General features: G+C 39.2%; 1 protein-coding gene across 5 annotated transcripts in view; it reads left to right on the top strand.

The window, feature by feature from the left end:
• Myo6 (myosin VI) overlaps positions 1-12,128 on the top strand; it is a 135,986-nt gene that overhangs the window by 108,060 nt on the left and 15,798 nt on the right. For all 5 annotated transcript variants that reach the window (XM_052187742.1, XM_052187741.1, XM_052187745.1 and 2 more), the window contains exons 22-28: positions 57-134; positions 2,338-2,467; positions 4,384-4,474; positions 5,402-5,552; positions 7,291-7,499; positions 9,136-9,214; positions 11,271-11,431. In XM_052187742.1, coding sequence (XP_052043702.1) covers positions 57-134; positions 2,338-2,467; positions 4,384-4,474; positions 5,402-5,552; positions 7,291-7,499; positions 9,136-9,214; positions 11,271-11,431 — 899 coding nt within the window. The remainder of the gene's footprint in view (positions 1-56; positions 135-2,337; positions 2,468-4,383; positions 4,475-5,401; positions 5,553-7,290; positions 7,500-9,135; positions 9,215-11,270; positions 11,432-12,128) is intronic.

Below are 12,128 nucleotides of genomic sequence, written 5' to 3'. Positions count from 1 at the left end.
CAATTTTTTTCTGTTAATTTGTTGTTGAAACTCAACTTTTGAAACTTGTTTTTCAGGCTCTTTTTAAAGCTTTGGGATTAAATGAAGTTGACTACAAGTTTGGGCTAACAAAAGTATTTTTCAGACCTGGCAAGGTAAATATATATGATATTTGGGCCGTGTATGTATCTTCTTAGTTATTAGCAATTTATATTATTATACCATTATATGAAACAGTATGAGATTATGTTTTTGCGTATACAGGTTTTCTGTTTGGGGGTGTTTCATATTATGAGTTTAAATTATACTTTTAATCAGTATTGAAATCAGAGGATTGTTTAATTTTTTCTTAAATAAGGACTAACCAAAACTTTCTAACATTTTAAATAAGTTGAAAACATTTCTAGAATATTTTCTTTTTTTTTAATTTATTGATATATTTATTTACGTTTCAAATGATTTCCCCTTTTCTGGACCCCCACTTCCCGAAAGTCCCATCAGTCCCCTTCCCTCCCCCTGTTTTCCCACCCAACCCTTCCCGCTTCCCTGTTCTGAATTTGTTCTATACTGCTTCACTGAGTCTTTCCAGAACAAGGGGCCTCTCCTCCGTTCTTCTTGTACCTCATTTGATGTGTGGATTATGTTTTGGGTATTCCAGTTTTCTAGGTTAATATCCACTTATTAGTGAGTGCATACCATGATTCATCTTTTGAGTCTGGGTTACCTCACGACAATTAGATAGCTCAGCATGTAATCCAAGTGGTCACTGGATTCTATATCTAAATTGGCCCAGACACCTTAATTGCAGGTCTATAAGTTTGTTTGGTGAAGTGTCTTAGTATGTTGGAGTTTTCATAGTGGGAAAGTTTCACTAGAGTGTGGTAGATATAGAAAGCATATCAAACTCGTTTGGAGTTTGTACTACTGACTGTTGCCAATTTTTTTTTTTAAGTTCTCTGGAAGAGTTTTTATTTATTTTTCCTTTTTTCTTTTTTTATTCAATATATTCTTTATTTACATTTCAAATGATTTCCCCTTTCCTGGATGCCCCCCTCTCTGAAAGTCCCATCAGCCCTTTTCCCTCCCCCTGTTCTCCCATCCACCCCTTCCTACTTCCCTGTTCTGGTATTCCCCTACACTGCTGCACTGAGCCTTTTCAGAACCAGGGGCCACTCCTTCAGTGAAGGAATGTATAAACACTATATACATTAGGTTGTAATTGTGATATTCACTGACTATAGGAAACTTCATAGCCAACTGTATTCTGTGCACAAGGGTTAATAATACCAATTCTATGTTCCTAACATTTTAAACACTGACTTAATGATTACACCTTTATAATTGTAAATATAATTGTTATTGCAGCTAACTAGTTGCACTAGTCAACTGTCTCTAGTGTCTCAAGGATAAGGCAATTATGATAAATCTAATTTCACATTTTTGAGCACAAGATGAAAATACACAATTGCTTTACTAGTCTGTGGTGTCTGTCACAGAACCTACACCCTTTTGCTGTGAGAAATGAAGAGAAAAAGGAAACAGGTGTTCATAGCTGGCTTCGCATTACTTTGTGTTATTTATCATAAATTCAGCATTATCTCTTGTTTCAGAGCTATAGTAACTAATTAGTATCTGCACAGAAAAAGAACTTGCGTTGTTCACCTCCAGAAAGATGCATAAGGGTTGTTGAAAGCTTAAAGCAAGTGGAGTCAGAGATGCATAGTCTTGTTATGCTATCTTTAAGATTTTTATGATTGAAAACTTGTTTTGTTGGTTGGCATATGACACCTTTAACACTGCAGTGTGATATTTGGTGAAGAATGGAAATAATTCTGAAATTTGATGTTAAATAGAAGAAGTACTACATTTGCATAGTGTATCTCTTAGTAGTAATTTCCTATTTTTGTTTAAAATGAGTATTGGGAGAGACAGTACTTTTGGTGGCTCTTCTGCTTCAGATGACCTTAACTTGTTGAGCGTGGATGTCTGAGAATGTGGATGAGCTGGTTTGGACATGTTAGCCCCATTTAACATTTTCCCTCAAATATTTCTGCCAATTTTCTGTAATTAGTATTTAAGAGTTTTTTTTTTAATACCTACTTTTGCTGCTACTTAGGAATAAATAAGTATTCCTTTCTACCTTCCAAAAAGTTGATGAAGGAAAGATAGAAGGAAAGGACCATGACATGTAGTCAAATGTGTTTTAAGTTTTCTGTATACCCTGCTAAGATATCCCTGGAATTGGCTTTTAATCATTTTTAGGAAGTTATATTTGGGATTTGAAATCCATGTAGTTATTTTCTCTCTACTTGGACACATTTTCCCTTTAATACTGAGACTAAGTTATCTTACTCCTAGTTTGCAGAATTTGATCAGATTATGAAGTCTGACCCTGATCACTTAGCAGAGTTGGTGAAAAGAGTCAATCTGTGGCTAGTCTGTAGTCGCTGGAAGAAAGTTCAGTGGTGTTCGCTGTCAGTCATCAAATGTAAGTATTTCCCTCTGGCATAATAGCTCGTTCTTTAATTCCAGTGCTTGGGAGGCTGGGGTAGAAGAATCAAGAGTTCAGCCTCTCCTGTTCCTCCCCTCTTGCTCTTCAGTTCACTGGTGAGCTGAGTTTGAGTATATTTCTGACAGATTGTGACAGCTCTTATATCTGGTCTAAAACATGAGTGAGTGCAAAATATTTTAGATTTCTTGAAGGTCAATGGTGAAAGTTTAATGTTTGGGAGCTATGTGGAAACCACTCACCATGCCCCCCTCATCCAGATTACCTCAAATAGTTTTTTGCATTAGGGAGTATTCAGAAGATAAACCTTTACTAACAGAAGAGTAAAATTCACTGGGTCTAGCACAAAGGAACTAGGCACATTATTATTAAGATTTTTGTTAGACAATAGTGCATAGTTATAAAAACACTATAGTAAAGAAAAAAGATAAGAGAGTCGCATTCCCCATCATTTTTCAAGTAAAATATAAGTGTTTTTTTTGACCAAGCCAGCTCAGTCAGTCATCAGGTTCTCCAGAGAGGGAGTGAGGATTAAAAAGAAAAAGACAGACAACTCTGTAGCGTGACACCGGCCTGTTCTTAGGCTGAAGCAGGTTTATTTTTTTTTTCCAGTCAGTTCTTATATCATTCTAGGTATGAATAAAGAATATGACCAGTTCTAAGTCATAAACAAAGTAGTTAAGGAACAAACAAAGCATGGACAGAGTAGGTAAGGAGCAAACAAAGTATAGATGGAAGGTCCCATGATTGCTATATTCAGGGTCTTAACAAGACCCATCAAGATACAGAGAACACATTCCTCAGCTGTATTCATCCCGAGTCTACTTATTGTCCTAGCCCAAAGTCAAACTTCTGACTGAGCCTTCTTCTTCTTTGTTCTAGTCCAAAGTCAGATTACTGCCTGAGGTTAGCTTACTTACTCAGTGTCCTGGCCCAAAAGATCTCTACAGTTTTTCATGGGATTGATGCTTGCTTTCAAATTTTATATATATATATATTTCCCCCCCCACGGGATTGGTGCTTGCTTTCAAATATATATATATATATATTTGAAATATATATATATATAAATATTCAAATATGTATATATTGCATTTTAGAAGAAAGGGTATGTTAGTTTTCTATTTGTGCCACACCTCCCACTTGTGGACTGTGTTGTAACAACAAACCATGCTCATTTACCAAACAAGATCTCTGCAGAATGTTAATTGGGAAACCCTAAAAAAAAAAAAACAAAACAACAAACCAGCAGCTAAGGTCCAATCATACTAGGAAATTCTAGGCCTCCTGCAGCTGAAAAAGTCCTTTACTGTTAGAGACTGCAACCAGAATATTCACTGTGAATTTACAGAAGGAAGTGAACTGTATTTCATAAATTCATTTGTCAGGCTAATTGTTTTAAAAGACACAGCATATAATACAGTAGTTATTAGAGTTCCACCGGAGGGTGGAACAACTCTTTCACAGGGTCGCCTAAGACCACCAGAAAACACAGATACTTATGTTGCAATTCACAACTAGGGAAATTACAGTTTTGAGGTATCAACAAAAATATTTTTATGGTCTGGGGTCACCACAACATGAGGAGCGGTGGTAAAGGGTCGCAGCACTAGGAAGGTTGAGAACCACTGGAACATTTAATAGAAATGTGGCCCAGGACACTTGAGTAACAGCAGTACTGCACATTGCAGAATACATTTGAAACATAAAGCTAGACACAGCAATCATGCTTTACTTTTAAGAAGTTAAACGTTAGATTTCCCAATGCTGATGGCTGGAATAACATACTCATCAAGATCTTGTGAGAATTGCTTTCTGAAAATGAACGGGCTTTTAGTTAATGTCCTATCTGAACCAATTTTTTTCCTGTCATTTTATTTTACTCTTATACATAGTGAAAAACAAAATAAAATATCGAGCTGAAGCTTGCATTAAAATGCAGAAAACCATCCGAATGTGGCTTTGCAAAAGGAGACACAAACCACGGTAAGAGAAACAGTGTCCAACCGTCTACACAGCACTGCACTGTAAGCTGGCAGGGAAGTCATGGCAGGAGTGGGTGGCTCCTGCGTTCTTTGCAAATGGCCTGCTAGTGCTGTGCATTCTGAAGGCTCCTTCATTACATAGCTTCATTACAAACTGAGTGGCTGGCAGGAATGTGAACTCTGAGAGGTTGGAGTGAAAGGCTGAAGGCTGAGAAAGACCTGCTGTTCTGGTTACTTTATAATTTGAGTTTCTCAATGATACTAAGTTAGAGGCTGTCTGGGAGGTTGTTTAATAGCCTGATCATAAAATCAAAATTGCTCATAAAATCATCTTGGTTTTCTTTTTTTAAGATTTATTTATTTATTTATTTTATGTTAGTACACTGTCACTGTTTTCAGACACACCAGAAGAGGGTGTCAGATCTTATTACAGATGGTTGTGAGCTATCATGTGGTTGCTGGGATTTGAACTCAGGTCCTTTGGAAGAGCAGTCTTTGCTCTTAACCACTGAGCTATCTCTCCAGCCCTAAATCATCTTGTTTTATATATGTATAATCTCCTTTTATATATTGCATTTTCCATCTTATTTAAACTTTGTATTATCAAGTTACTTTTTAAACTTTGGAAGCTTGAATAGGTATTGAAACCACATATATTCAAAGAGATGTGGGATCGTTTGAGGTTTATAATTTGAGTCCTAGTTTTTCATTGTGAACATAGCTGGCCTTCATCTTGTTGGCAGTCACCAATGCTATTCATATGTGATTCTTGTTAAACTTAATGAGAGATCTGAACAGTACCGTAACTGATACTGACGTCAGAAGAATCCTGCCCTGTTCAGGCACAATGTTTGCTTTCTATCAGTGAGAATCTTCACTAGGACATTAGCTTGTGAGGTAAATGTCTGATGGAGTCCTACCATTGCAGCATTGACGGCCTGGTTAAGGTGGGAACACTGAAGAAACGACTCGATAAGTTCAATGAGGTCGTAAGTGCCCTGAAAGATGGGAAGCCGGAGGTGAACAGACAGATCAAAGATCTTGAAATTTCTATTGATGCTCTGATGGCCAAAATTAAGGTAGGTAATTTTAATCCAGCTTACTAGAACATTTTTTGTTTAAATATAATTTGCTTGTTTTTGTTATCAGTGTTGAAATTGTATAGGAAAATATCCTTACTCAAAATATAAATCATCACCACATGGATACTCACATTAATCTTTCCTGAATATTTGAAAAATATCATAGTAAAAAGATAAATAAAAATGTGTTTTTTATCTGTTGTTAGGCAAAGTCTTACCCTCCAGAGAATAACTAAATAGTGAATGTTGGTAAGCTTTTGCAATCATGATTCAGAGAGGATTAATGCAGGTTCGTGTGTGTGTGTGTGTGTGCCTTTGCATTTGCGTGTGCGTGCGTGCGTGCGTGCGTGCGTGTGTGTGTGTGTGTGTGTGTGTGTGTGTGTGTGTGTGTGTATGTGTGCGCTTTTCTTCTTTCCAAAGCCAGTTTTTACTCTGTAGTATTCACTTTTCTTCTGGTGGTGCTGGGGAATCCTTGCAGCACGCTCGGCGTGTCCAGTTGATTTCCTTCTACTGAGCCACATCCTTACCCTCCCCACACCTCCAGAAGTGAAACTGCTAAGTTATAAAAGTAACGTATCATTGTTGAAAACGGAAAGAAAATCACTGCAAACTCCTCGATAGTGCCCCACAGAGCACTCAGCTAGAGTTTGCTGTATTTCCTCGGTGGTTCCACTTGTGTGCATGTGCTCTGCATAGTTCTCTGTCATAACCATGCATTTCATGGTGCACCTGCTGTTATTTGATTCTTTGTGGCTAATACATTACCCCTCTTAATTACTTAGCTGTTTTAAAAGTAGCAATTCATTTCCTTCATCTTTAAAGGAAAAATGGGGCTGTTTTGGTTTTCATCTTCAATTGCTCTATCATTAATGTGACTGAAAATATGAAGTTGCCTGTAACACTTGTCATTCTAGTTCATCTTTTTCAGTGTCCTCAATTATGTGTTAGGGTTTCACAGGGTTTTTCTCAGGCAGCATTCAGAAGTCAATGTATGCAAGTTAGCCTTTTTGTAGTTCCTGTGGATGGGGTAAATATTACAGGTAGACAGAGAAAAGCAATCAAGAAAAGGATGAAAATCCCACGGTGGGTTCAGCTCAAGGGTGGCACAAATTTGTGAGGTCACCACATCAATCAAAATTACCCCAGGAAAATCTTCCAACAAGCTTAGATATGATTTCCCAACTGCTCCTTAGGTACTAACTGAATACTATAAAGAAAGAAAGTAAACTTTGGCTAAACAAGATAGTCATTCCTTAAAAGGACTTTTTTAAAAAGTATCTTAAAGCTACGCTTGTACAGCTTTGTTTGCAGTGTTCTTCAGATATTGATGGCTTGTTTGATAAATATAGAATCTAATATTTATGTGTAGTGACAGCATTCACGGACTATGTGAGCAGCTGGGACATGGTAGTGTATACCTGTAATCCTGGTGTTTATGAGGTTCCTTACCTCCATTCCTAGTTCAAGGTTACCCTAGACTACACAAATATATATGTTTCATAAAAAGATAGGAATATGAATTTGTTGCTAAGTTTTGCTACTCTCAGTCCCGTAAACCCACACAGTACAAGAGAACCAGCTCCTGTATCTTAGAGTGTTGTTTTAACTACGTAATCGCAGGAATGTTGAGTTTCTCATTGTAACCATTTTACAGTGTACAGTCCAGTCCTGCTAAGCATGTCTGTACTGTGCACAGGGGGGTAACTACAGAATGTTTGTGATTTGTCTTCTTAAGTCCACCATGATGACGAGGGAGCAGATACAGAAAGAGTATGATGCACTTGTTAAAAGCTCCGAAGAGCTCCTCAGTGCACTGCAGAAAAAGAAACAGCAAGAGGAGGAGGCAGAGAGGCTGAGGCGCATCCAAGAGGAGATGGAGAAAGAGAGGAAGAGGCGCCAAGAGGATGAAGAACGTCGCCGGAAGGAGGAAGAGGAGAGGCGGATGTACGGATTTGTATTGTTCTCACTAGAAGCTTACAGGGTGAAGGATGGTGGATGTTTTAAAACTGTATTTCTACTTCAATCAATTGATTATGCTTCCTTCCTTCCTTCCTTCCTTCCTTCCTTCCTTCCTTCCTTCCTTCCTTCCTTCCTTCCTTCCTTCCTTCCTTCCTTCCTTCCTTCCTTTCTTCCTAATTTTTTTGGGACAGATTTTCAGAGCATAGCCCACGCTGGCCCGGAACTCTCATCCTCCTGCTACTGTCTTCTGGGTGAGGGTTAAACTTACACACCAACATGCATGGTACAAATCAACCAATTTTAGGATAAGGTTAAAAAAGTTAAATGCCCATTTTCTATAGCTGTTTAGAGTGGTTAAGTACAGGTTGAATGTTCTTAATCTGAAAATCTAAAAACTGTAAAAATTCAAAGTCTGAAATTTTTTTATTACATTTATGTGTGTGTGTGTGTGTGTGTGTGTGTGTGTGTGTGTGCATTACTTCTTTGTCATGGTGTTATATGGAAATCAGATAGTAACTTGTAGGGGTTGTCTTTCTCCTACTGTGTGGGTTTACAGGATTGAGAGTATCAGATCTGGTGGCAAGTGCCTTTACCCTCCTAGCCTTCTTGTTGGCCCCAAAGTCTGAAACTTTTAAAGTGAGCACACAAACTTGATTCATTCAAACTTGCTTTATGTTATTCTTTGGCATTTAAAGACGGCCTTGTGGCCCTGACCGACCTGGGTTTTGTTACTTAAGGATATGTACATACATACATACATACATATGTATACATGCACAATGCACGCATACATGCATACATGCATACATACATAAGCATGCATACATACATAAGCATGCATACATGCATACATACATACATACACATGCACAATGCATGCATACATGCATACATATATAAGCCAAAGCCTGCCGCCTTCCCCTTTATAGCAGTCCTCTTCCCTCTGCCTCTAAAACATATTAATTGTGCATATTACTGCATTCATTTGATATTACAGACATGTATTGTGCATTTGAGGTCCCCATCCATTTTTTCATTTTTTTCTCTTCTCCCTATCTTTTCACTTGCCAAGTGCTCTCCAGGGTCCCTGGAATTACTATTCTGTTTTCAGGTAGACTTATCTCTTTTCCTCAAGTTTCACATAAGAGAGAACTCATGGCTCCTGTGTTTCTTCTGAATCTGGCTTATTTCACTTAACACAGTACCCTCAACTTCTATCCGTTTCGGTGCAGACAGCAGAATTTCATTCTTCATCCATGGCTGTGCTCCCAGGCTGATTCTGTATCCTAGTTATTGTGAATAAGTGTGGCTGTAAACACAGCTATGCAGGCCTCCCTTTTATACACCAACGTCATTTCCTTGCTGTATAAGGAATATATAATGTGAACTCACCATTACCAAGTTGGTCTAGCAGGGCTTAATGCTACAGAAGATGATTGCATTTGCTTCATTGTTTAGGGGAGTTAAACTTTATATCATTTGAACCAAATTGGTAATGTGTGTGGTCCGAGGCTAACATGGGTTCATCCTGCTGGTCTCTGGTGCTTGTTTATGTATGGCTTGTCTATCTTCTGAAAAATTACATAGTATGTTAAAACTGAGTTCTCTCGCCTGTTCTTAGGAAACTTGAGATGGAAGCGAAGAGGAAACAAGAGGAGGAGGAAAGGAAGAAGCGGGAAGACGATGAAAAGCGTATCCAGGTGTGTTTACTGGGCTGCATTTCTCTCAAGTAGATCCCCTAAGCAGTGAACGAAGGGAACCAAACCCATGGTTTGCCAGCTTAGATGTCACTAATTTACCCCGGGGGTTAAAGGGTATGTGAGATGGGACATTGGTTCTAGGGAAGCCATGCTAGTCTCCTGTCTGCAAGCACATCATAGTATCAGTAACAGTGTCAGGCCTTGGCGTCCCCCAAGTCCCCCATGAGATGGATCTCAAGTTGGACTGGTCATTGTACTGTCTTTCCAGTCTCTTCTCCATTTCTGTCCCTGAAGTTCTTTTTGACAGGAACAATACTGGGTCAGAAATTTTGACTGTGGGTTGGCAACTCCATTCCGCCCCTTGAGGCCCTGTCTATCTACTGGAGGTGGACTTTACGAGTTCCCTCTCTCCACTGTTGGGCATTTTATCCGAGGTCACTCCCATTGAGACCTGGGAGTCTCTTACATCCCAGGTCTCTTGTGAATTTCTAGAGGGTCCCCCACTCCCACCTCCTGTAGGTGCATATTTCCATTCATTCTCCTGGCCCTCTGGGCTTCTTTACTGTCTTCCCCCATTCCTGATCCTGCCCCCTTTTCTCCAACTCCACCCCTCTCCCACCCAGGTCCCTCCCTCCCTCTGCCTCCCATGATTATTTTCTCCCCCCTTTTAAGTGGGATTGAGGCATCCACACTTGGATCTTTCTGTTTGTTACACTTCTTATGGTCTGTGGGTTGTATCCTAGGTTTTCTGAACTTTTTGGCTAGTATCTACTTATCAGTGAGAACATACCATGTATGTCCTTTGGGGTCTGGATTACCTCACTGAGGATATTTTCTAGTGCCATCCATTTGACTTCAAAATTCCCGATGTCCTTGTTTTTTTTTTTTTTTTTTTTTACATCTTTTTTTTTTATTTGACATAATTTATTTACATAATTTATTTACATTTCAAATGATTTCCCCTTTTCTAGCCCTTGTTTTTAATATCTAAATAGTAATCCATTGTGCAAATGAACCACATTTTCTTTATTTATTCTTCGGTTGAGGAACATCTGGGTTGCTTCCAGTTTCTGACTATTTTGCTGATTTTTTTCCAATTGTCGGTGTCTTTTGCCTTACAGAAGCTTTTCAATTTCATGAGGTCCCTTTTATCAATTGTTGATTTTAGATCCTGAGCCATTTACATTCTGTTCAGGAAATTTCTCCCTGTACCAGTGAGTTCGAGGCTTTGTCCCACTTTCTCTTTTATTTGATTCAGGGTATCTGGTTTTATGTTGAGGTAGTTGATCCACTTATACTTGAGCTTTGTGCATGGTGATAAATGTGCATCTATTTTCATTTTTCTATATACAGACCACTAACTAGACCAGCCATTTATTAAAGATGCTTTCTTTTTTCCACTGTGTGTTTTTGGTTTCTTTAACCAAAACCACAGAAGATTAAGTATTCATAAGTGCGTGGCTTTATTTCTGGGTCTTCAATTCTATTCCATTGGTTAACCTGTATTCCTCGCTACCAATAGCATGTGTTTTTTTATCACTATTGCTCTACAGTGCTGCTTGAGGTCAGGGATGGTGATTCCCCCAGAATCTCTTTTATTGTTGAGAATTGTTTTTGCTACACGAAAGACTACACAAGAAATTAATCATCTCACAACAAGCCCAAAAGAAGATAATCAATCACATACACATAATACCACCTCCAACAACAAAAATAGCAGGAACCAAAAGCAAAAATCACTGGTCTTTAATTTTAATATCTCTCACTCAATGGACTCAATTCCCCAATAAAAAGACCTAGGCTAACAGACTGGATACACAAGCAGGATCCAGCCTTTTGCTGCATACAAGAAACACACCTCAGCGACAAAGACAGACTCTGCCTCAGAGTAAAAGGCTGGACAAAAGTTTTACAAGCAAACAGTCCCAAGGCACAAGCTGGAGTAGCCATTCTAATATCCAATAAAATAGACTTTTCATCAAAAGTTATCAAAAGAGATGAGGTAATAATTTTAGGGACAAAGAGCTCTGGTTAATTGTGGCTTTTTGTGCTGCAGGCTGAGGTGGAGGCACAGCTGGCAAGACAGCGGGAAGAAGAGTCCCAGCAGCAGGCGGTCCTGGCCCAGGAGTGCAGGGACAGGGAGTTGGCCCTGCGCATCGCCCAGAATGAATCGGAGCTCATCAGCGATGAGGCACAGGGTGACATGGCACTCCGAAGGTACTGGGCTCTGGGTCGCACCCTGTCCTGGGCTCTGGGTCGCACCCTGTCCTGGGCTCTGGGTCGCACCCTGTCCTGGGCTCAGGGTCGCACCCTGTCCTGGGCTCAGGGTCGCACCCTGTCCTGGGCTCTGGGTCGCACCCTGTCCTGGGCTCTGGGTCGCATCCTGTCCTGGGCTCTGGGTCGCACCCTGTCCTGGGCTCTCTTAAGCATCCTGATTGCTGTGTCTATTTGAAAAGGACTAGGAGAGACTCGTACCTTTTAGGTTTTGACATATTTGATCTAAAACCATTTAAAGTTAGTTGGATTTACTTTTGTACTCAGATGAATAAAACAAACGATTTTGCATTTAGTTTTTAAACTGTTAAAATGCAAACCCGGCATTTTCAGTAATGGTTGTTCTGGTAAGAGTAAAACTTGCATTTTTTCTGAAACTGCTTAATGGAATTGCATAATACTTGTTAAACACTGACACAGAAGTTGGTGATACACGAGTCTGTATTTTTCTAATGCAAGTTTGAAGCAACACACCACATTCTTAAGACAGCAAGATACAGTTTATCTGCCCATGTCTCAGAATAAGAACGATTCATTTTTCAAGAAGGAAAGCCAATTTTACTGAAATGTTTTGGTTCCTTAGATTTTGAATTATGTCTAGATAGAATGGTAGAGTTTGGAGGAACATAGAAGTTCTTAA

Source organism: Apodemus sylvaticus, chromosome 7 (assembly GCF_947179515.1).
Source record: "Apodemus sylvaticus chromosome 7, mApoSyl1.1, whole genome shotgun sequence".
In the NCBI taxonomy this organism is placed as follows: domain Eukaryota; kingdom Metazoa; phylum Chordata; class Mammalia; order Rodentia; family Muridae; genus Apodemus; species Apodemus sylvaticus.
The sequence above is the reverse complement of the archived record's forward strand: the minus strand, read 5'-3'. Positions and strand labels throughout refer to the sequence as shown.